Raw genomic sequence first — 26,316 nt, forward strand, 5'->3', positions numbered from 1 at the left:
CAACTAGTGTTGAATACAGGTAGACTAACAGACCATATTATACAGCTCCGCATAACCTTCCTACCCTTGAATTCTATGCCTTAGCTAATAAAGGAAGGCAAACCATCTGCTGCTCTAACCACCTTGTTGACCTGTCCTATGTTTGATTTGTGCACATACACTCCAAGATTACTTTGTTCTTCCATATCACTCAAGACTCTTCTATTTATTGTGCCTCTCCCTGCCTTTTGTGCATCCACAAATGCATTAGCTCACCCTTCTCTGCATTAAATGGCCTCTCTTAAGGGCTATATAAGGGCTGAAGGAAAGACAGAGAATGGGTGACCAACAGGCAGAGCAGTAGCGGGAAGGTAGTGCAGGAGTCCCCTGTGGTCACCTCCCTCCAAAACATAGACTGCTTTGGATACTGTTGGGGGAGATGGCTCATCAGGGGAAGGCAGCAATAGCCAAGATCATGGCACTGAGTGGCTCTGCTGTACAGGAGGGCAGGGAAAAGAGTGGCAAAGCTATAATGGTAGGAGATTCCATGGTAAGGGGAATAGATAGGAGCTTCTGTGGCTGCAAGTGAGGGTGAACAGCCAGTTGTCATGGTGCAAATAGGTACCAACGACATAGGAAAAAAGCAGGATGAGGTCCTACAAATTTAGGGAGCTAGTAGATAAATTGAAAGGTGGACCTCAAAGGTAGTAATATCAGGATTACTACCTGTGCCACGTGCCAGTCAGAGTAGGAATAGCAGCATAGTTCAGATGAATATGTGGCTTGAGCAGTGGCGCAGGAGGGAGGGTTTCAGATTCCTGGGGCATTGGAACTGGTTCTGGGGGAAGTGGGACCAGTAGAAACCGGATAGTCTACACCTGGGCAGGACCAGGATCAATGTGGCAGGGGGATGGGAATCCATGCAGAAAGACGGAAGCAATGCAGAGACCAAAGCAAAAGTTAGGAAAGGGAAAAGTAAGAGTGGAGTATCAAAAAGCCAAATGCAAAAGACAAAGATTACTAGATTCTAAAAGGACAATGATTGTTAGGGTACTTTATCTGAATGCCCATAGTAGTCGAAACAAGATCAGTGAACTTGTGGCACAAATCAGTACAAAGGGGTATGATTTAGTGGCCATTACAGAAACGTGGTTGCAGGGTGGAGATGAGTGGGAATTAAATATCCAAGGATATCAGGTAATATGGAATGATAGGCAGGAAGGTAAAGGAGGTGGGCTATGTTTGTAATTAAGGATGAGATCAGGGCAATAGTGAGAGATAATATAAGATCCAGGGAGCAGAATGTTGAGTCCATCTGGGTGGAGATTAGGAATAGTAAAGGGGAAAATCATGGTGGGAGTTGTCTATAGGCCACTGAATAATAACATTATAGTGGCACAGGCAATAAACCAAGAAATACCTGATGCATGTAAGAATGGAATGGCAGTTGTCATGGGGGACTTTAACTTTCATATGGATTGGGTGAATCAAGTTGGTCGAGGCAGTCTTGACGATAACATCATAGAATGTATCTGTGATGGCTTTCTTGAACAGCATGTTATTGAACCTGCAAGGAAACATGCTATTTAGATCTGGTCCTGTGCAATGGGACAGGTAAAATTAATGATCTTGTAGTTAGGGATCCTCTTGGAAAGAGTGATCACAGGATGACTGAATTTCTTTCAGTACCCTGGGATGCATAATAATAGAGGTGTTTGTGATAATTTACCAAAATTCTCTAGACTCTGGGCAGGTCCTGGCAGATTGGAAGACAGCGAATGTCATGCCACTGTTTAAAAATGGATTTAGGCAAAAGGCAGGTAACTATAGGCTTGTTAGCTTAATGTCTGTTGTCGGGAAACTGCTTGAAGCTATCATTAAGGAAGAAATAGCAAGACATCTAGATAGAAATGGTTCCGTCAGGCAGACGCAGCATGGATTCAGGAAGGGCAGGTCCTGTTTGACAAACTTACTGGAATTCTTTGAGGATACAGTGAACGCAGTGGATAGAGGGGAACAGTTGGAAATTGTATACTTGGATTTCCAGAAGGCGTTTGATAAGGTGCTGCATAAAAGACTTATCCATAAGATAAGGATGCATAGAGTTGGGAGTAATGTTTAGCATGGATAGAGGATTGGTTAACCAATGGATGACAGAGAGTTGGGATAAATGAGTGTTTCTCTGGTTGGCAATCATTGGTGAGCGGGGTGTTGCAGGGGTCGGTGCTGGGTCCGCAACTATTCACAATGTACATTAACAATTTGGAAGAGGGGACCGAGTTTAGTGTATCTAAGTTTGCTGATGCCACTAAATTGAGTGGAAAAGCAAATTGTGCAGAGGATGTGGAGAGTCTGCAGAGAGATATAGGTAAAGTGAGTGGGCAAGGATCTGGCAGATGGAGTACAATGTTGGTAAATGCAAAGTCATCTACTTTGGAAGGAAAAATAGAAATTCAGATTATTATTTAAATAGTGAAAGATTACAGCATGCTGTTGTGCAGAGGGACTTGAGAATGCTGGTGCATGAATTGCAAAAGGTTGGTTTGCAGGTGCAACAGATTATCAAGAAAGTAAATGAAATGTTGGCCTTCATTGCTAGAGGGTTTGAATTCAAGAGCAGGGAGGTTATGCTGCAACTGTACAGGGTACTGGTGAGGCTGCACCTGGAGTACTGCGTGTAGTTCTGGTCTCCTTACCCGAGAAAATTTATACTGGCTTTGGAGGCAGTGCAGAAGAGGTTCACCAGGTTGGTTCTGGAGATGAATGGGTTAGCCTATGAGGAGAGATTGAGTCGCCTGGGACTATACTTGCTGGAATTCAGAAGAATGAGAGGGGATCTTATAAAACATATAAAATTGTGAAAGGGATAGATAAGATAGATGGGGGAGAGTTGTTCCCATTTGTAGGTGAGACTAGAACTAGAGGACATAGCCTCAAGATTCGGGAGTAGATTTAGGACAGAGATGAGGAACTGCTTTTCCTAAAGAGCAGTGAATCTGTGGAGTTTGCTGGCCAAGGAAACAGTAGAGGCTACCTCATTAAGTATATTTAAGACACAGTTATATTGATTTTTGCATAGTAGGAAAATTAAGGGTTATGGGGAAAAGGCAGGTAGGTGGAGCTGAGTCCACGACCGGATCAGCCATGATCTTATTGATGGTGGAGCAGGCTCGACTGGCCAGATGGCCTACTCCTGCTCCTATTCTTTATGTTCTTACGCAAGTTCCATTTGCCACTTTTTTTTTGCCCAACAGGCCAATCTGAAGCTTTCTTTCTCTCTGAGCTACAAAGCCAATTTTTCTGTCCTCTCTGATTCCCCACACACCTATCTTTTGGATTACCTCAACTTTGTGGAAGATAGAATAAAGGATGCAGTGCATCAGAATTGTCAAACAACAAAGATAGATCAGGGTTTCAATAGGAAAATCTGTGAAAGGGACAGAGATAAGTTTAATGGTAATGTGAATATGTTACCTGTAACTCATCTCATGATCTTGAGATCAAAAGTTCAGGAATTGGTGGCCTTGAATTTTTAAGGTTATAACACTGGTACTCGTAGCATGCGGCATCGAAAGAGGATTCACCAGTCTGAATGAGGTAAGAGCAAGCCGCTGTAGGATGTGTGAAAAGCCAGAAAGACTAATGCAGAATTACTTGATAATTGACTTTCCTGGAGTAGAACCAACCATTCAAGATATGGAAAGTTCTGAGGAGGAAGCTGTTGGGAGCAGGCAGGATGTACTGACCCTGTAGCAATCTCATGACAGTCACTTAGTCAGGTGTAATTGGTTGATCAGGGACAAGTCGTGAGTCACAGTGACATTTGATGCATGTTTCTTTGCAATAATGGAGCCTCATGCATCTAGATTAATCAAGGGAATATAATCAAAGGGGAACATAGGAGGTGAATGGCCTTCCTGCACCATTCACAACCCTCAGCAAAAACATAAGAAGCATGAGTTTTAAATATTGTGGAGATAGATATTTCAAGAAAAATTCAAAGTGAAGTAAATCTGGGATTGGACATTCTCATTCTGCCATCCATATGCTCAAAATGCTGCTTTGAGCATTTCATGAAAGCACAATACCAAAAGTGGTTCCCACATAGCAACATAATCTTTGTAAAATGAAGAACTGTCACCCTGATTGAAACTTTCAGACTAATGGAAGCCATCATTCTGCATCAATTTTTTTAAAAATTGCTTTGTTTCACTATCTCTTGTGATTTTTTTTTAGTTAGACTGGGATACCACACGGTTAAAATCCAATAGCTATTTGCTAGAGCCCTAATTGTTAAAATTTTATCTACATCTGTACTGAAGAAAATTATCTGAAATGAGATAATTGCAGATATCTGTAACTGATACCTTTTTAAAAAAAAATCTTCTATTTTGTATATTAGACACCAAAAGGAAAGAAGTACATAGTTATCTGTGCCCCAGCTAAGCCAGTGAACAGGCTAAAAGTTGTAAAGGACTGTAAAAGATCACTTCTCACATAATCAGTAAAACACTCCACTCTAACCTTGCTTCCGATCATCTGCTTCTCAAGTCTACAACCACGCCTTTTATTATCTCTAAGCTTCACTATCCCACTGCAATCCTGATCAGCCATCCTCATTCTGCCATCTATTTGCTTGAAGTTACTCAAAATTCTAATGCTCATATTCATACACCATGTTCCATCTGCCAAATACCTTCATGCCCCCTGGGTTCTTTTGGTGCTTGGTTAAGTAGCACCTTGACTTTTAAAATTGTCATGTTTGTTTTCAGATTTCTCCATGTTCTCACCATCCATATTGTAATAATCTTCTTGGGTCCCATAACCATCTGAAATATCTCTGCTCCTCTCGTGTCAACTTCTTGTCATCCCAGAGATAATTAATCCACCACTTGTGACCACAGCTTCAGCTGCCAGGTTTCTACATTGTGGAATTCATTCTCTGAATTTCTCATCTGCCTCAATTTCTTTCCTCCTATAAAATATTCCTAAAAACCTACTTTTGGTCACCTAATTTAATATTTTCTTCTGTTGGTCAAAGCCAAATTCTGTTTATTAAAATTACTTTGAAGTTCCTTCATCGTTTTACTGTGTGAAAGAAATGATGTAGATATGTTGTCATTTTATAATACTGCTTTTCTGGCTTTTACAATGAACGTGAGTACAGATTTTCATAAGGTATCTTCATTAACAGTCACTAATTGCTTCTGCCACCCATTCTTGACATTCAACAGCATTACAAGAGACCTCCACTATTAACATCCCGAGTTGGGGAGTGGGAGAACACGATTGATCAAAAATGCAACTAAAAATCAAGGTCTCAGCTATCAATGAATGGCAGTTGCACACTTACAACCATTCAGAACTAGGGCCAGGCAGTGTCCAGAGCAAGAAGGAATTAATGGATCGGGAGCCTGATTGGAATGGTGGTAGCTAATTGGGTTTTGAGTGTCTTGGAGGGAGAGGCATGGTATTGGCTGACTGGAGATCATCACCTTTAGGGGGAGTTTGAGGGAAGTTGGTGTTGGAGAATTCAGCACTTGCATTAGTCAGGAGTCAGGGTGATTGGGGTAAGGGGGTAGTGGCTAATGGTGACATGAAAGGGTCTCCAAGTAGTGGGCTTATCTGAATTCGGTTCCCCTTTGAAGCTGGGTTACTAAAGTCTGTTTTTACGCAGAGTTCCCAACAATGTGTGCTGCTTATGTCGGTCATAGAATCATGGAGAGATACAGCATGGGAATAAGTCCTTCAGCCCACCGAGGTTTGCGCCAACCATCAAGCATCCATTGATTGATTGTCTTTGGGATGTGGAAGGAAACCAGACCAACCAAAGGAAACTCGTGTGATTACAAAGAGAGCATGCAAACTCCACACAGACAGCACCGGAGATCAGGATTGAACCTGGTTCACTAGAGCTGTAAGGCAGCAGCTCTACCAACTGTGCCACCCTAATATACATGTGAATTTCCTTAGATGTGCTGTAAAAGGAGAATCGAAATGACGGGAGTCAACATAATTTGATGCATGTCTGACTGAAATCATGTCAGGTGCACAACACTGACGTGTGACTGGACGTATCGAGTCAAATTTCTAGACTGCAATTAGATCCAAAAATGGTTGTAATTGTGGTTTTCTCTGCAAAATACATTTTTCTAGGCCACTATGTCCCATTTACATTAAGTACACAATTTTACAGTTCATAAGAGGGGTGAACTGGTTATGGAAGTTGGCTTTTGTGATGAATGTGAGGAAAGATTTTTGCGAGGTGACTTCAAGCTTACATTATCAGTCACTGACAATTTTATTTTCACAATCATACTGATTTTTTACTTAACATTTAAGGTTTATTTAAATGTGAAGTAGAGCAATTCTTTAACAATGACTTTCACATCCTGTGGAAGGGAAGCTGAAATCTGTATCAGAAAACTTAGATCTGTTATGATACTTTTGTTATGGTGTTTGAACTGTTTTCTCTAACTAACAATTAAATAAAGGCAAGGTTAAAAATAAACTACTGTGTTTAAGAGGAACAAAGAATAATAGTTCAAACAATGCACATAATGACACACAGCTACATTAGACCAGCAAAGCTAATATACTTCAGCACTCAACAAATATTTTGCTATGTTCTATAAACAGACTGTAACAGTTTGTTGACCAGATCAATGCTGCTTCCATTTTATTGGCTACATTTCTAACATAAAGCCATGTAATGAATTTATCCCTTATTAGCTGTTCTTGGAAAAGCATATATTGCTTCACATGTCAGTAAATAGTAAATAATTATTTTAAATGAAACATATAGGTAAAACAAAGCTTGCAAGCATTATATACAAAACAAGAAGTTTCATAAGTACAAGGAGTACAATTTATACACATAATTGTAGTGAGGCATATTTTATTCAAAATTGTGGCTGCAAGAAATGGCATGAATTGCTGGGTGTGTTTAATGCTGGATTATAGCAATTTGAAACATGTCAAACACATGGCTAGCGCCTCATGCTTCACTCATTCTTGCGTAAACTTGCATTGCCACCATCCATTATACCCTTGGTAACAACACAATTTTGCAAGTAAATATTGTAACACTAAGTAACCTTCGAATTCAAGTTGTTTAGGAAGGGGAAAATTCAATCTTGTGCATATAGTCCTCCTGTCACTTTGGTAGACGGTCTGAAAGCTCTCAGATTAATTACACTGATAAAGACTTTCAAACATAAAATCCGATAGTTATCTGTGAGGAGATGTTGTAAAGCAACATTGTCACATAGTCATCAATTGTAACTGTAAATTTTGGCTTTAAGTTGCAGAAGTGTGGTCGAAAAAATGTCTAGAAATTCAGTTGGTAGAACCAAATGTGCTATATTGTCTTCAAGGAAGCTGAGTTTCAGATGAAGAGTGCAACATGCTGCCACTACAGTATTGTGCATCAAGCACAACTGACAGCACAATAGTTTTATAATACTGATCTGTATATTACACTTAAAAGTAAAAAAAAACACCTTTTACTAAAAACCAATGACTTGCCATGCATGGTAATCAAGTCAAACTTGATTTATTTTACTTATAAGTTTTTAGTATGTGTTATTAATCAACTGTTAACCTAAGTTTCTATACACCATTTCAGAATTTTAAACAGTGGAAAAACCATAACTACCACTGTGGAAGAAATGCCATAAAACCCAAAGTTGCTTTCAAAAGCAATATTGAGAAGACAATTCATGGGAATATCAGCAAAGCATCTGAAAGCTGATGCTAAAGATACATTGAAATAGAAAATGATATACTTTATATCTGTTAAAGAGGGACTAGTTTCACAAAACTGGGCATTGATTAACCTTTTTGTTTACAAATGCTGAACCTAGTGGCATTTATTATCAAAATATGTCTGGTCATTTCCACATTCTGTGACAAAGATGACAAACTGCTTTTCTTCTTTACAGAGAGATTTTCATGAAGACAATAGATACATATCTAATGATTAATGGGAAACACAAAGGACAGTTATCCCCTTTTTTCTGCACACATACATATGCTGAACAGTTTAGATAGTCGTTGATAGATTTGTCATTTCAGTGTTGGCAGCAAAATGGGTAGGGTTGGCAACAGTGGACATAAATATAAGCACAATCAATCTAATCTAACATCCGGAATCTAGGATCCATTTTAAGCCTGAACTGAAAACCAGCAGGGAAACAAAATATCTTCTGTTAATGAATTTATCTGTGAAAGAAAGAGACAGGAATAATTTAGTTATAATTTTTGAAGGAATTCCCATTTTGCGTACCTTCAGTTTTAGAAATTAAATTAACATTAACCTTTTCTCTGTTTACCTTTTCAATAAGATATGAGCAATTCTTCTTAAAAGAAAGAGGAAGTCCTCTCCTCACTGCATTCAGCTGATTCTGAGTAAAGGAGTGAGTTACAATAAGTTGCAATATCTTAGTTATATATGATGGGATATGTTGGTGGCAAAAATAATCATGGAAGGATTTGTATGAATTAGGATTAATTGGGGCAAAGTATAGCTGCTAATTGCTAAGGGGGAAAATAGCTAGAAAATAGGGCAAAGAATGGCTCTTAAAAATGTTTTGAGATCAAAGGGGTGAAATTGGTTTGGGTAATGGTGGAATATGGATGACAGTGAATCTTTTTACACCTATCCTAATTTTCATCCATTCCCCCCTCATCCTCCCTGCCCCCCAAATGCACCACGATCAGTGGAATATATACATGCATACAAACAGATCGGTGTGGCATTGTTGTTTTCTCTCTAAATTTTATTGAGCTGAAAGGTGAGGTGGAACTTGCTAAGAAATGTCAGCAGTCTTATGACGATTTCCTGCATTGACCTTGCTACATGCTATCTGGAAGCCCAATACTTGCTGGATGAATTGATTTGGTATTTCTCAACTGTGCTGTGGTGTAGGACTCTCTGTGGAGTGCAGCAGTAGAGCATGAACTTGCTGCATTTTCCTGCTCTGCTGAACCTACGGCAGGTTGGGCCTGGTGCAGCAGCAGCCGGCCACTGCATTTCCATGGAGGGCAAAGCTGTGAAGGAGAAGGGTAACTTACATATTTTAGATTTCATGGTTTAATTGTTTAAAAGCAGTAAATTATTTTAATTGTTAAATTGATCTTTTATATTTTTGAATGCTCTGAATAACAGACATTCAGAAGCGTTCAAAGTCCTTAACAGCTTTCACAGCTGTCAAAGCCAAGGAGGATGGCTCAGTCACAATTGAACCTTTTTATTATCTGTTTCGTGGGTGGAGCTTACTCCAACCCCCCCCACCCCCGTGACAGGATCATATCCAAGAAAACCCTCCTCCCTCATAGGGGTCACATTACCTTGGTTGGAATAGTAATTTCAACATTACAATAGTAAAAAGCATTCACAGCTTATCATTGGCCGGAGATTTTGGTCCCATGTATTTTAAGTGATTTGCATGATTTGAAATGCGGAATAGTGTAGAATTTCCTCACTTGGATGGTAGCCTCAACTCAACAGCAAGAAAACTGCAGATGTGACAAAGGATGGGTGATCCATTTTACCATATTAGCTGTCGGGAAGTAAGGAGTAAAATCTATCTCATTTCTTCATATTTAAATGCATGTTTTCAATGTTGTGGAAAGAATTGGCAAGCTCTGCCATGGATTTGTCTGCATCTGGCTATTGGATTGTAATGTTAGAATTTCAAGAGTCCTGGAAATCTGCAGCTCAGAAGGAGAAATATTTAGTCTGTTGTGGCGGCCTGCACACGCGGGACTTGAACCGCCATCGGGAGCTGCGGGCAGACACACGGTAGCGCGTTTGGAACTACCCGCTCAGGGCGGACCCTCCGGGGACAGTTGGACATCACGTTCGCCCCGCGGGTCGCAGGGGCCCATGGGATGGGAGACTTAAGCACGCGATTTTGAATCAGTAAACGTTTTTGGAGTTCAGCACTCTCTGCCTCCGTGTGTTCCCTTAGTATCGCATTGCGTGTGGCTACATTGGTGACCCCGGCGTTCCAGATAGCATCTGGAGCCGGTAGCTCAGCGACCAGCCATGAGTTCGAGCAACTCGCACAGAGCGGTCTCTCTGAAGCTCCCGACTTTCTGGGCCACTCAGCCCCACGTTTGGTTAGAGCAGGCTGAGGCCCAGTTCAATATCAGAGACATTACAGCCGACGCCACGCGGTACTACTACGTGGTCAGCACGCTCGACCAGGACATGACAGGCTGGATCATTGACTTCCTACGCCAGCCACCAACAGAGGACAGGTATACTAAGCTTGAGGCGCTCCTGATCCATACCTTCGGACTCTCCCGCCGCGAACGGGCTGCGCGGCTCCTACACATGGACGGTCTGGGCGACCGCACGCCATCCGAGCTCATGAATGACATGCTGGCGCTTACAGACGGCCATAAGCCGTGCCTTTTACTTGAACAGTTGTTCCTTGAGCAAATGCCAGAGGACATTCGCCTCCTCCTCGCGAGTGAGGATTTCAGCATCCCATGCAGGGTTGCGGCTAAAGCAGACGTCCTTTGGCAGAGTAAGCAACGTGGAGCAGCCTCCATTGGCCTAGACACGAGTGCGCACCCCAAAGCCCAGGCTCCGCAACCGAAGCCATCGAGACCCACGGGGGAAAAAGACGAAAGTTCGGAACAATGGTGTTTCTATCACCAAAGATGGGGTTCAGGTGTGCGCCGCTGCCGTCCACCATGTGCTTTTCCGGGAAACGCCGGGGCCAGCCGTCGCTAATGGCTATGATGGCTGGCCACTGAAACAGCCTCCTGTACCTCTGGGACCAACACTCTGGGTGGCACTTCCTGGTAGTCAGCGTACTTCCCCCCTTGAACATGGACACTCATAACGCGGTCCCAAGCCCCGAACTCACTGCTGCAAATGGCACCAGTATTCGTACGTATGGCCCGCGAACTATCTCACCGCGTTTTGGGTTCAGCCGTTTCACTTGGACTTTCACGTTGGCAGCGGTGTCACAGCCACTACTAAGGGCAGATTTCCTACGAGCCAACTGCCTCCTGTTCAACCTAAAAGGCCGGTGTTTGGTCCACGCCGAGATGTTCCAGACTTTCCAGCTCGAAGAAGCCAAGCTACCGGCCCTCCACCTGGATTCCGTGACCCTCTCGGGTAATGAATTTGCCAGGGTGTTGGCGGAATTCCCCTCCATGGTCACCGTGCAGTCCTCCACCGCTGACCCCAAGCACGGCGTGCAGCACCGCCGCTGCACGCCCGAGCTTGCAGGCTCCTACCCGACAAGCTCCACCTCGCCAAGGAGGAGTTCTGTAAGATGGAAGAGATGGGAGTCGTACCCTGCTCAGACAGCCCGTGGGCATCCCCGCTGCACGTGGTGCCCAAGTCCGCAGGAGGATGGAGGCCCTGTGGAGACTACAGGAGGCTCAACGACGCCACAGCTGCCGACAGATGCCCGGTACCCCACATCCAGGACTTCACGGCGAACCTGCACGGAGTAACCATCTTCTCGAAAATCGACCTGGTCAGGGGATACCATCAGATCCCAGTGTGCCCCGACGACATGCCCAAGACAGCCCTCATCACCCCGTTCAGCTTGTTCGAATTCCTGAGGATGCCTTTCGGTCTCAAGGATGCAGCCCAAACTTTCCAAAGGCTCATGGAGTCAGTGGGATGCGGCCTGGATTTCGTTTTCATTTACTTGGACGATATCCTGGTGGCCAGCAGTCGCACCAAGAGCATGTGACACATTTGTGCCAGCTCTGCCAATGCCTGAGCGACCACAGACTGGCAATCAATCCGGCGAAGTGCCAGTTCGGGCTGACAGAGATCGACTTCTTGGGCCACAGAGTCAACCGACATGGCGCAATTTCCCTATCGGACAAGGTCCAGGCCATCCGCCAGTTCCCCAAGCCCAGCGCGGTCAAGGGCCTGCAGGAGTTCGTAGGGATGGTCAACTTTTATCATCGGTTCGTGCCGGCGGCAGCACACATCATGAGATCCTTGTTCAGCCTGATTGCCAGCAAGGCCAAAGAGGTGGCATGGGACGCGGAGTCCACGGAGGCGTTCAAGCAGGCCAAGGAGGTGTTGGCAAAGGCGGCCCTCCTAGTACACCTGAGAGTTGATGTACCCACGGCACTCACAGTCGACGCTTCCGACATGGCAGTCGGCGGAGTCCTGGAGCAGCTCGTCGAGGGCCAGTGGCGACCACTCGCTTTCTTCAACCGGCACCTACAGCCTCCGGAGGTGAAGTACAGTGCTTTCGACAGAGAGTTGCTAGCACTCTATCGGGCTGTCTGGCATTTCTGGTACTTCCTTGAGGGAAGAAAGTTCACCGTGTATACAGACCACAAGCCCCTCACCTTCGCACTGGCCAAGGTATCGGACCCATGGTCGGCTCGGCAGCAGAGGCACCTGTCCTTTATTTTAGAGTTCACCACGGACGTCCACCACATCGCAGGGAAGAACAACATCGTCGCCGACACACTGTCTCGCCCCTGCCTCCACTCAGCGGGCATATCGTCCTCAGGAATAGATTACGCAGCACTGGCGGAAGCACAACAGTCGGACACCAAGATCCCGGCACCGCACTGCCGTTTCGGGGCTCCAGTTGGAGAACGTCTCCATCGGCCCAGCAGCAGATCGACTCCTGTGCGACGTGTCTACTGGCAAACTCCGACCCGTGGTACCAGCAGCGTGGAGGCGCCGGGTGTTTAACATGCTGCATGACCTGGCTCACCTGTCCATCTGGGCGTCCATCAAGCTGGTGGCGGACAGATTCGTCTGGCACGGTTTGCGCAAGCAGGTTGGACACTGGGACAGGACCTGCGTACACTGCCAGACCGCCAAAGTCCAGCGGCACGTGAAGGCTCCCCTCCAGCAGTTCCAGCCGACATGCAGGAGGTTCCAACACATCTGCGTGGACATCGTCGGCCCCCTGCCAGTCTCCCGAGGTGCCAGGTATTTCTTTACCATGGTAGACAGGTTCACCAGATGGCCAGAAGCCGTACTGCTCGCAGACACGTCCACTGAGTCCTGTGCCAGGACATTCATTGCAAACGAGATCACCAGGTGTGGCCTCCCAACGGGCATCACCTCCGACAGAGGGGCGCAGTTCACGTCTGGTTTGTGGACAGCACTGGCGCAGCTCCTGGGCACCCAGCTGCATCACACCACAGCGTACCATCCCCAGTCCAACGGTTTGGTAGAGCGATTCCACCGGCATCTCAAGTTGGCCTTGATGGCGTGCCTCAGGGGCCCCAACTGGACAGATGAGCTTCCCTGGGTCCTACTGGGCATCCGCACAGCCCCCAAGGAGGACCTGGGCACCTCCTCGGTGGAATTGGTCTACGGCGCCCCTCTGACGGTCCCAGGTGAGTTCATACCAGAGGCCCGAGGTTTGGAAGAAACTCCAGCAGTGGTGCTAACAAGGCTGTGGGACAAGGTAGGGACCCTGGCACCAGTCCTGACCTCCAGGCATGGTCCCATGCCATCCTTCACCCCTAAAGTCCTCCGAGCCTGTGAGTATGTTTTTATTCGCAGGGGCATGCACAGGTCACCTCTACAGCGGCCGTACGAGGGACCCTTCAAGGTGATCCGGCACAACGGATCCATGTGCGTCGTGGAGCTGGGTGGCCGGGAAGAGACTTTTACAGTGGACCGCCTCAAACCGGCGCACTTGGACATTGAGCAACCAGTGAGGGTACCCGCACCGTGCTGGCATGGCTGGCCACCCTGGCAAGCCACACAGACTGGGGGGTCCACTCCCCCGATAGATGTTTCTTGGGGGGGGGGGGCGTAGTAGTGTGGCAGCCCGCACACGCAAGACTCGCACCGCCATCGGGAGCCGCAGGCAGACACGCGGTAGCGCGTTTGGAACTACCCACTCGGGGCGGACCCTCCGGGGACAGTTGGACGTCACGTCCGCCCCATGGGTCGCAGGGGCCCATGGGATGGGAGATTTCAGCATGCAATTTTGAATCAGTAAAGGTTTTTTGAGTTCAGCACTCTCTGCCTCCTTGTGTTCCTTTAGTAGTGCATTGCGTGTGGCTACACTGTCAAGTTTGCACTGGCTGTTTTCTAGAACAATTCAAAACTAATCCTAATGTCTTATTTCCCCCATTGCTTTGTTGTTTCTTCTGTTTACAACATTTATCTTTAATAACATTTAAAAAAAATCACATTAACAGGACAAAATAGCACTATTTTTATATTAATATTCATTATGTGTTCAGCAGAATAGGTGTCCTGAACTACATGAGTACACTGCTATGTACTTTGCAGTTGCGATGTTCATTCCTCTCTTTAACAGCTGTAATATTACACAGCATGGGTATACCAGTGCCAAAATACTGGTAGTCCGAAATTTCAATGTCTTGATACATCTGTTATCACCAGTGATGGAAGCTGTTAATAGTAAGACCATGGCCTAGAAATTCTTTTGAATAGCACCACGTTTAGGCATACTACACGATCAGATTTTATCAGAAAACTGATTACATACTGTGGGCTTTGCAATGGTTACCAAATTGTTTACAGGTCCCCTGGGGCTTTGTCATGCTTCAACATGGAGGTGAACAGAAAGGCAGACACAATATGTATTTGGACACCAGTTCCACAAACTTAATTTGAACTATCAGTTCACCCCCACGTGTAAGCATGCCAAAGCTCCAGTGGACCTGTGAACAATTTGGTAACACACATTGAGACTTACTGGGAACCTGCTGGACCAGACTCAACGACTTGGGGTCTGTTTCTCAGAACTAACAACCAGCACTTTCCCTTTAAGTACAAAGGTGTAGATCTGTTTTGGAAATCCACTGCCATACCCCTGAAGGAAATGTTGAAAATACTGATGTTCACTTTATTGTGGTTATACAGAGAGATCTGAGTTCTATTTCTGACCATTCATGTTTGAACAAATTAATCAAAATTTAAACCTGGAAATCCACTCAGAACAATTATCCAATATCATTTTTTTTAAGTTTGGTGAAAAGTACAAACAGCACAAAATGTAAAAATAATAATTGATATAAGAAGCAGTAAAACTTGAAGTTGCAGTTACAGTATGAAAATAATGTAAATCTGTGAGGTTGAATTTATTACAATGGAAAAGTGAAATTGCGGCATTGGCATCCAAAGAAAATGATTCAAATTATAAAGAATCAGTGAAAATATGTTTTAAGTATCTTACTTAAAATACAGTCTGAGCAGAATACAGAGCTAGAAATTCAGAATCCCATAAGACCATGTACTAAAAATGGAGCTGCAAGGAGTATTCAGTGCCAGTTTATCCTCGTGTCATTTGTGTATGATTTTTATACAAGTTGTTCGTGAAGGCATACTTTGGAAGTATAACTCCTGATGTTAGCTCATAATAAGGAGTAATTTCAAGAGTCTTGTGTACCTGATGAAGCCGATTACTGCTGACTGATGGTTGCACTTTTTAAATGGGAGATGACCACTAAGTGTATGGACCTAATATGAGCAAGTGGGATTAGTGTAGATAGGCAAAAAGTTCAGCATGGATGTGGTGGGTCCTGTACAACTCAGACTAAATCCGGCTGCTGAAGTCATTGCTGGGAGTTCTGACGAGAGCAATGGTAACAGAGGTTGGAGCTTCTCATAAACCTGAGTGGAAGATGTGGACCCTTGCAGGGAAATGTGCACATACATGTATCCAGGAAGTTGCCAAGGGTAGACATACAGTGTGAGGAAGTGACCAGAAATATCAATGACAGAAGTATTTAAAAGAGAATTTGGTCCAAGAAAGTTAATGATCACTTGAGCTTGGCCAAGGTCTGTGAAAACAGTAATACATGCATTATTAATCGCATGCATCAAGTCAAGTTGAATTTATTTGTCATGTGTACTAGTATAGTGAGGTATGGGTACAATGAAAAACCTGCTTTCAGCAGCATCACAGACACATAGGTACAGCCAACACATAGAATATAAATTATACATTAACTATTACAAGACAGTGAAGAGAAAGAGAAAAAAAGACAATCAGAGACAAGTCCATGGTAGTGCAAGAGGTGGTCTGTAGTGATCCATTGCTGAGCAGGTCAGTTCAAGAACCTGATGATTGTAGGAAAGTAGCTGATTCTGAACTGGTGGGTGTCAGACTTCAGGCTTCTGTACCTCCTGCTTGATGGTAACAGTGAGAAGAGGAAATGACCCAGATGGTGGGGATCATTGGTGATAGATGCTGCCTTCTGCCTCTTGTAGCTGTTGTTAATGGTGGAAAGGGCCAAGCTTGTGATGGACTGGGCTGTGTCCACGACTCTCTGCAGCCTCTTGTGTTTCTGTGCGTTGGAATTGCCATACCAGGCCATAATGCAACCAGTCAGGATACTTTCAACAGTGCATCTGTAGAAGTTTGTTAGAGTATTTATGACTTAGCACACCGCCAGTACTCAAATGCATATTTCATACCTTACGTGGACTTGCTGATATTCAGCTATGCCAGTCATATTATTTGCACACATTGCAATGCAATCTGACACACTTATTGCAGGAGAAGGAGCTTGTATCTAGTGACTGCAGCAGCAGATAGAAGGGAGATCGACCATGCACACAGAGGAAGGAGAAGGTGACTGTGCTTTGCTGCATGTGATACCACATCCACCATTTTGTATCCTACTGATAAGAGAGGAAAGTTTAGAGGTGGACTCACCACGTAATGAATTACCTGTCAGCTGGAATCAGGGGAGTGGGAAGGGTAGCATTGTTCCAGCTCCACAGAGAGTGAGACTGTGCATTCTTTCTGTCTCAGAAAGTTTGGTTGAGCTTTCAGTGGGGCAGCTTAGGGACACAAGCTGTTGAGCATGCAAATAGAGTAGTTTGGGACATTGTCTACCTCCCTGCTTGAGATTTCTGGGAGCATGGATAAGTCCAGCTCCAACCTTGCATACAGCTTGGGGTGATTCTGAAGGGCCTTCTTTATACATGAAACTGGTGGCCAGCTCAGTGTTATAGCTCATGAACCCACCATGGTGCATTGCCTGATGTCCAAAGCCCTGCCATTACAGGCTGCTGACATTATGGCTCTGGATTTCATTGCTGAAAGGAACTTATAAGGATAAGAAAGAGGAGCAGTAGACATTCAGCCCTCTTGCCTGCTTCTCCATTCAATGGCTAATCTTTATGCCACTGCCACTAACTTAGATTTTGAGAATAAGGGATTCAAAGGAACTATCACAATTCTCTTGAATACACTGACTGAACCTCCACAACCCTCTTGGGTGCAGGCTGCCCCCAGAACACTCTACACAAAAGATGTATGTCACTGTGTGTTTCGATGTACATGTGACTAATAAAGATATCTTATAAAATGTCGGCACAACATTGTGGGCTGAAGAACCTGTACTGCACTGTCGTGTTCTTTGTTCTATGTTCTAATGAATTCTAAAGATTATCTAATGTGTAAATATACTTGCATTGAATGGTCAACCCCTTATTCTGAGACTTTGACTTCTGGTTCTGGACACCACAGCCTGGCTAAATTGTCAAACTAGTTCTGGACACTGACTCTTTGATGTTAAGACATCAAGGCCATTTTCAATTCCTCCATTCCTAGGAAGCAAACATCCAGCAGCCTGGCTAAGTTAAGGGTGAGTGCTGTATAGATCAGCAAGCATAGGCATGTGTGAGATTGGCACTGAGAATATTTATTCATTAGTTTTATGGTTTTTGTGTTGTTTTGCTGTATAAATATATTTGGCACTTTGAATTACTTGGTGTTAGCTTTCATGATTGCGTGGAAGGGACACTGATAATCAGTAGCAGAATGGTGACTTCATGGAAACGACATCACAATATGAATTTGGTTTCCTCTTTATCTTGTCAGTTGTAGGTGTTGAGATTTGCCAGGAGATCAGTTTTTGTTCCTCGTGACTAATTGTCATTGGGATTGCAAGGAGCTGCCTTCCTCACTTGTGGTGAAGAAACTCTGACAACATTGTCATGGAGGACTTCCAATGTAGTGAATGAGTGAGAACAAAAGAAGGTGTGCTTTGGAGGCAGCCTTGCCTATGTTAAAGTACCCAAACAAATGCTGTCTTTACCTTTTCAGTTGCTTGTGATTGGTATGCTTGTAAAATTTTGCCATCCACAGTACAGGCATTGCTTCAGTATTGAACTGTGCAGTGCAAGGTAAGGATGGTCTGTGGACTTAGCATTATCTTTGGAACTTCATTCATGGAGGCAAGTGGAGAACATTTACATCCTTGACTTGAACTTTACAGATGGTGGAACTACTTTATAAGTCAAGGATGAATTCCTTCATAATCTTCATCGTCATAGAAATATTACACAATCTTCATAGTTATAGAAATAAAAGTACAGAAATAGGTCCTTCAGCCTAATGAGTCCACGCAAACCATCAAGCAGCCATTTGTACTAATCCCACACTAATCCCATTTTATTCTCCGCACATCCCTCCCCTCAACCCTTCAGATTTGATCATTCACCTACACGCTAGGGATAATTTACAGTGGCCAATTCATATCGTTGCGATGTGGGAAGAAACCAGAGCACCTGGAGTAAACCCACATCATCACTGGGAAACTCCACACGGGCAGTGCCGGAAGTCAGGATTGAGCCCAGGTTGCTGGAGCTTGAGCCGCAGTTCTGCTGTCTGCATCCTTCTTCCTTCTCCTGCTACCCTCCCTGTTGCTCTTCTTCCTCTGTGGCAAACAGAAGCTGTTCCGTTATTATGGAAATCAAATGATTATCTGTAAATTACTGCAGGTTGTTGGCCAGATGCTCCAGACTGTGGGGTTTTATTTTATTGACCCAATGACATTCTTCACTACATTTCTGGTGGTTCCATGACTCGAGTTGTAATTATGTTCCCTATCCCATCTGGGAGCCAGGAATGGAACAAAGATCCATGACAAAATCCATACATCTGTCCAGCATGACAGGTGAAATTTAGAGGCCACTGCAGACAGCATCAGGATAAGTGAGTCAAGTGATCTTTCTTGGTTCACAGAATTGAACATGAAATATTTTATGGTCTTACACACAGGGAATATGCAAATCTGTGATTCATGAAGGGCTCCAGCTTCATATGTGGAGTACAGAGAACCTTAAGCAAGGAAGTCTTTCACTCTTTCAACCTATGGAAAACCTGAAATCCTGGAAAATCTATATTCCTGCAATGCCTGCTGGTTTCTATTTATGATTAAGGAGATGTATTTCTCAGTCAGCTGAGAGCATCCATGGTGGTGAACTGCAACATAAATCAGCCACCATTGTTTGGAGTGTTCTGGAGGTTAGGAAGTCCTGGTACTGGTAATGGGCTGAAGACTAGCCCACAGACAGTGACAGGTTCCTGTCACCAATGGCTTAGTTTCCCAAACCATTGCTCCTGAGACAATTGTAATTAGTGATTTCTAGTCTTCTGTTTCTGTGTCCCAAGTGCAACCCCACCCTCATTCTCACTGAGTTTTTCTGACCCTCTCCCTTTGGCATGTTGCCCTTACTTTGGGCCTTCTCCTCCTGCTCACTGGGACCACGACATAAAGTACCCCTCATATTGTAGCAATAAAAGTTTGCTGTGGCCTTAGTACTCACACGAGACTCACAACTGTTGACTACAACCCCATTAAGTGCAATGAGCTCTGCTCCATTTAATCTCTTTTTAAAAAAAACCTGCAAGTAGATGATGATCCCTTCAAATAGTGCAGGCATGGGGCTGAACTGTTAGTTTATTGTGTGTTAGAAAAAGGAGATAATTCTTTTTGAAAGAGTGAAGTAAAACAAGTACTGAAGTAATTACTGGAGAGAGAATTGTGAAATCAGTCTTCTACAATGCCTGTGCCACTTTAAGGTGACACAGGAAACACCTGCTTTAATGTATGTGTGGTCAGCACAGGTTGTTGTTTGCATGCCTGTGAATCAACTTCATGGTGGAAGGGCTGCCAGTTAGACACCATATATGGCATTGACATTACTCATGCATGCTCTTTGTGCCTCATGCAAGTGGGGGTCACCCATAAGTAAGGATACGATCAGAAGTCTCATCATGTGCTGTGTGCAATCAATTCAATCAACAGCACATTAAAAAATAACACGTGTTGCACAAATACATTTCTAGGTCCAGCTGTCCTTAAGTATTCTAACCTTTAGCACATGCAATAATATCCTGCAACATTTTTTTCAAAATTATTTGACTTACTGTGCAATTTATGTTTGTTAAAGGAGTTCCCTGCTATTTTAAGTCTTGTGAGTCCCTTATGTGCTATATAATAGCAAAACATTAGTCAACCATTTATAAGAGTGTGAGGGAGTTAAGAAAGTGTGCTTTGAAGAGCAAAGAACTCAATCAATGAATGTTTATAACATATGTGTAAATTGCTGCTATGTTTAAAAGGAACTCCTTCTCTCCCAGTCCATTACACAACTTTAGAATTGTCTCATTACTTCCAAGCTAAGTTTACAGTTAAAAAATACTTCTAGATATTGAAAGGAGATGTTGCCAGTTACCAAAACATGTAATATGAGTCACTTGGCTGTGGCTTCAGATTTGGGCACTTATTATTGATTTGAGTGATGTTCTCAAAAGAAAATGTTGCTTCTTATTGTTCATTTAGTGGTGGTATGGCTTTCTTGTGCCTTCTTAAAGTGGAATTAGTGTTGTAGAAGATAATACTGATTTCACTGTTTTCTTTCCAGTGATCACTTTAGTCCATCAGTTTTACTTTGCTTTTTCAAAAAAAGTTGTTTCATATTGATAACACACTATAAAATAGCAGTCCAGCTTCCTTCCCCCTTCTAAATGTTTTAAATATTTTGCATATACAATGTGCAGTGAATGTGAATAATCATTCATGCTGTGCTTTCAAAATCTGCTTGCTTTATTCTTTATCTTGTGAGAGTCATCAACATCATGTGTCATACTTTCCATTCGTATTATCTTTTTAGTTAATGTTCAATAAGAAGTGTAACCTCGGCTGTTTGTTCATAAACACATCTGGTTCAGCAGTTGTTTACTATAGCTATAGTGGCCGTCAGCTTCTGTGTAGCACCTTGCATATTTATTTTCTTTGTTTCCTGTACGTTCTCATCTACACCTGGCAAGTGATGGAAAATGAAGCTTGTGTTAAAGGGTGGCCATTTATATTGTGTATTTTTTTAAAAAGTTTCCATTTATTAATGCAATATGTGGATTTTATCTATAGTTGTACAGCAGAATTATTCATGTGATAATGCAAGTAATGTTATTTGCTTCTGATTTTATTAACCTAATAATCAAAACGAATAGTGCACTTTATCACTTATGCATTTTGTGTGTGAACTGAGTTTGTTCCAACTAGCAGAAGAGCAATGCAGTCAAGATTTGGTTGTGTATGTGTTTCAGATAGCAGTGTACTTTTTTTCAAAATAGAGGTAAAGTGGAGCTTTTTCTTTTTCTTCACATTACTATGTTATTCATAAAGGCCTTTGGGAGAAAAATTTGACCTCAAGAATAACTGGAATGTAGGTGCTAGATCTTCTGGTTATATTTTTGAAACCATTGTAGCTATTTATTTATTACAAGGATTTCAACAGATCTTAGCAGGACATCTCTTTGCTGTTCTTAAAGTACAGTACAGTTATGCAGTGAAAATGATAAAACATTTATTACAGGAGAGAAGGTAATATGCATAATTTATGCTGTTTTAGCACAATCATTAGTGATATTCTTGATAGATTTTATTTCCAGCTTTCATATCTAATACATGCCTGGAAAATTAATTTTATATCTTTCATTTATTTGCCTATGTTAAAATTGAGTTTTAAGTCATCTTCAAGTGAACAGTTTGATTGCTGCTCATGCATGGGCTTAATTACTTCCGAAGAAGGACAGTATTAAATGTTTTAAATGTCACAAAAATAAATGAATATCAGCCAGTAGATTTAAAACCAGCCAATATCTGTGATGTTTTCTGCAAGGGCTTTTTTCTTTAAATGCCTTTGAGGCAAAATTTTATTTAGTCACCCAAAAAGTAATCCCGTTGCTCTATTTATCACAGGCTGATGCTATATGATTTGTAACTCCCTTACAAAATTTTAATTTAGTATGATTAGCTGTGCATCATTAAACAACAGTCTTTCATAAAGAATGCTGTAAAATACTGACAGAATCAAGATACTGAATATTTTAAATAAGCTATAGTCACACACAGTTGTCGAAGCTGGATAATACTGCATGAAACACAGAGTATGAACTTGTGCTTTCAGTTTGAGGTGTTTTTAAATAGAAAGACTAAAACCATAACAATTAATGTGTTTCTATTTTTATCATGTGATTTCCCTCAATTTAAAGTATTTTACTGATCAGAAAAGTATAAGGTAAGTACATTTACTAAAAATGTAATAATGGTTAGCTTATAAATACTTTTAAAAAAAAGCAAGGCAATTATTTAAGGCATTTATTTGTTGGAAGACTGTACCATGCTTTTCCCTTCTGTTCTGGGACTGCCTCTGTAATTGGCAGAATGGGACCATCTTGATAATGGAAGTGTAAAGGTGTAATGAGAGTGTTAATTGATGCTTCTTAATCACTTTTAGGTATTAAGTCATGATGCAAGAATCCGCGACAGAGACAATAAGCAACAGTTCAATGAATCAAAATGGAATGAGCACTCTAAGCAGCCAATTAGATGCTGGCAGCAGAGATGGAAGATCAAGTGGTGACACCAGTGCCGAAGTAAGCACAGTAGAACTGCTGCATCTGCAACAACAGCAGGTAAGTTTTGTTTTCCCTAAGACCTTCTTATTTCATATTTCATCACATTTTTCTTATTAACGATCAGAAAAGCTTTTTTCCCCATAGGATTATAAGATGTATTTTGAGTGCTTTCAGTGATTCTAATCTATAGTGCTGAAAACAATTTTCACATTCATTATACTCCAGTATTCAGACATTCTTCTGGCTGACTGTAGTAGCATGACATTTTATTATGATAATGCATTTTCATTGATAGGTATCTACCTACTTAATTTGAAATAAAGTAATTCTAATCGGCTTTGTTATTTATTAATCTTCAGTTTTTTTTCTTGAGGACTTCAGTTGTAATATGTTATTTTCCACCAGAGGGCCACATTATTTGATATCTCACCTCCTTGCAACATAAACTGAAAGTGTTTGTTCTGAAGTAAAGAAGATTCACTGTTGTATTGCCTTGCGAAATTATTTTAAATGAAGGAACAGAGTCGATTTTAATGGTGGGCAAGTTTCAGAGAATGGCGAGTATGGGAGTAGATGCAGGAGGAGGAGAGATTTTGAAATCCATCTACTAGATTGAGTTACAGGCCAGAGAACCTAGAAGTCTCAGCTGTCATTTAAATGCTGCCATTCATACCTTTGGGTAAGAAAAGGAGCCAGCAACTGCTAATGAGGAAAGAGTAGATTGCCCCTGCCAGGTGCAGGGCTATCTAACAGTGGCATAGATGGAGCATGAGGAAAGCTTGGCAGAAAGGATGAAGAGGGATCTGAGGTGGTTAGATCTTGACTGTCCTCATGGGCCTGAAGAAACAAGTCTGTTTCTCCTGGTTCCACAAAGGAAATGCAGAGATCTTCCAATCTGTTTGAGATTGAAAGGAAATCATTGCAACCTCCCTGCTCAAACTCCTAATTAAAATACAATCAAGGCCCTGTTGACATACTGAACACAAATGTTCATAAATTCATGTGGTTGCCCACTCCACCCCCCCTCTTGCTCTTGGGTGGATTCTTTATTCAGCTGCAGAACTATACAGACTGAAATTGGAATTTGCAGAAAACAGTACCAAGCAAATAACCAAACTATTGGTTTCTTACTGCCCAATCTCCTTCCAAGTGGGTAAGGTTAAAATTGGCTCCAACATGTTCTATGAGAATTAAAATAATTATTTGCTTTAACTCATTTTGGTAAAGTGAATAAAGTTATCATTCAAAGGATAATGATCGCAGGGACATGAAATATTTTAAGTTTTCAGCAATGCACAATACAACTGAATTGCTGCATATTTATTTAAATTCTTCCAACCTAAAAGGAAATATAGACAAAAATTGTAAGCTACGCAGCATAAAGCATGTTAGACAAAATAATTTTGTTTGTAGTATTCTAGATACTGGAGATACAGTATTTACTGTGTGGATTCTACAATAGTCAATTGAAATTAAATGGTGCTTAATTGTTATGAAGAAATGGCAAACACTGAATTCTCCTTTCCATTACAAAGACAGGTAAAAATTATTTCTTGAAGCAGGTTAGTGTATTTGGAACATATATAACCAAGAGGAAGGGCCCCTATTGGGTGCAACAGAAATTTAGGTGAAAAATTAAAATGTAGGTGTCTTTTTGAGTCCCATCATTATAGTACAGTCTTGATTGGATAGATATTTGCATGTATCAAGTTTCCCCAATATTCTGCCATCCATTCATAATGGTTATATAGTGATCTTTTTGAAAACATAATATATTTTGGTATGTAGTTCACAGCATTTATCAGGTTTTAATTCACTATAATTTAATACTTAGTTGTAAATGACATATATAATAGATCAGACTAGTTTAGATTGAGTGGAACATCTTGGAAATTTTAGCTACTTTTTTCAGATTTTCTGTGGTGATAATCAATTATTGTTACAAAGATCTCAATTCAATCTACAAACTAATAGGAACACTTCATCCTATGATATTTATATCTTGACTGATGGAAGTGAAATGGTTGTGTAGATTGTTTCTGTTACATTCGAAGAAAATGAAGCGAAAGGCAAATTATCTGTATAAATTTATTTGATAATAAGGTATCACTGATATTGATTACGTGAACTCCTGTGTTGTACTTACTATATTTTTGACATGAGAATGTCTTTCGTTGCAAAACACTTGGTTTTATTGTCCAATTTTGGTCAATACAAGATGCATAACTTTAAAAGATGCTTATAGAAGAGACAATAAAATCAACACAATCTTAAATGTACTAAGTTGCAAGCTATGTTTCAATTTTGCTATGATGCTCAAGCGTAAGAAGTGATCTAGGGGCATGCGCCACACATAAGGTGAGGAAATGTACTTAAGGCTGACTAGTTTGATTTTCAGCTTGTTACTCTGCAAAATAAGATATCCTCCTACTGAATATAGATAGGTTAGTTGATCTGACCAGATTAGCAGAATGTCACTTCAGTACAAAAGACATTATCTCTACATTCTGAATGGAAAGGAGAAGCAATAATTAGGTAGGTTATAATTTGGTAAACTAGTTGGTTTGACAGAAGAAAATAACTGTCTAATGCATAAACATAAGTAAAACTGCACTCTCCAAATTAAAACTATTTTATCTGTTATAATCACAATCATTATAAAAAGGTGGGAAAAGTTTAATTCAAGTCAAAAATCATTCATGTTTGGTTGCAATTACAAAATAGTGAAATTGCAGACCTTTTACTCATAGGAAAGATTAGTACCACTGAAAAAAAGAAACATACATTTGTGTCACTTGAAAACACAGTGGCACATTGATGTGATGGTATTAGGCTTAATGCCTGAAAGAAAACTGTCTATGAGTAATGAGAATATTCAAGGAAATTTCAAGGAAAACAATAAAACCGTTACTTAATGCACTTTCCTTGTTTCATCTTTTAAGTGTTTCAAAATGCCACTTTGTCAGCAGATTTATGTAGCCTTCCTGGAGGTTGGGGAGATGCACAGCTCTAACATGAAACACAGTCTGTTTTGATGAGCTTGCACATGCGTGTTACCTGATTAGTTGTTGTAAAATATTTACAGAATAGTCTGAAATCACTTTGAACCAAAGTATTTGTGTTCACATGTGAACAGTGATCACGACCTTGAGAAAATAATATAAAAGATCCTGGTTATCGGTTCAGACAGCTAGGTTAAAAGGAATAAAGGAAAAAGTCTCTTCTTTCTAATGCCCTTCACTTGGCATCTACACCTACCACCTGAGTTTTATTCAAAATCATGACAAGACCACTCTGCTGTGTATTGTTCAGTCTTGCAAAGAAACCCATGTCTGGCTTACCTCTGTTTCATGTTTCATTTTCTACTTTTATAAGATTCAACTAATATGTTTATGTTTTTGCAAACTTTAAGTATGTTTATGAGTCTCCTCAATATCAGACCCTACTTCCATTCCCTAATATAGTCAACAACATTGGAGAACCAGGGAAACAACATCCATTTTTTCAACTAATTTTATATTGTGGCGGAAATTTTTTTGTCAAATGTACGTTTTGTGCTAATTAACATTTTCTTCCCTGTTGATGAAAATAAACTGGCTTTTACGTGAAAGGTCTTCTAATAGTGAAATAGTTCCCACACCAAAGAAAACAAAGATATGCAACAATGTCAGATAAA

At 41.7% G+C, this 26,316-nt stretch overlaps 1 protein-coding gene across 1 annotated transcript in view; it reads left to right on the forward strand.

Moving 5' to 3' along the window:
• LOC127578284 (forkhead box protein P2-like) overlaps window positions 1–26,316 on the forward strand; it is a 309,971-nt gene that overhangs the window by 28,790 nt on the left and 254,865 nt on the right. The window contains 1 exon segment of the mRNA XM_052030109.1: window positions 22,520–22,697. Within this exon segment, the coding sequence (XP_051886069.1) occupies window positions 22,530–22,697 (168 nt within the window). The 5' untranslated portion in view covers window positions 22,520–22,529.

This window comes from Pristis pectinata, chromosome 15 (genome assembly GCF_009764475.1).
Source record: "Pristis pectinata isolate sPriPec2 chromosome 15, sPriPec2.1.pri, whole genome shotgun sequence".
NCBI classification, from domain to species: Eukaryota; Metazoa; Chordata; class Chondrichthyes; order Rhinopristiformes; family Pristidae; genus Pristis; species Pristis pectinata.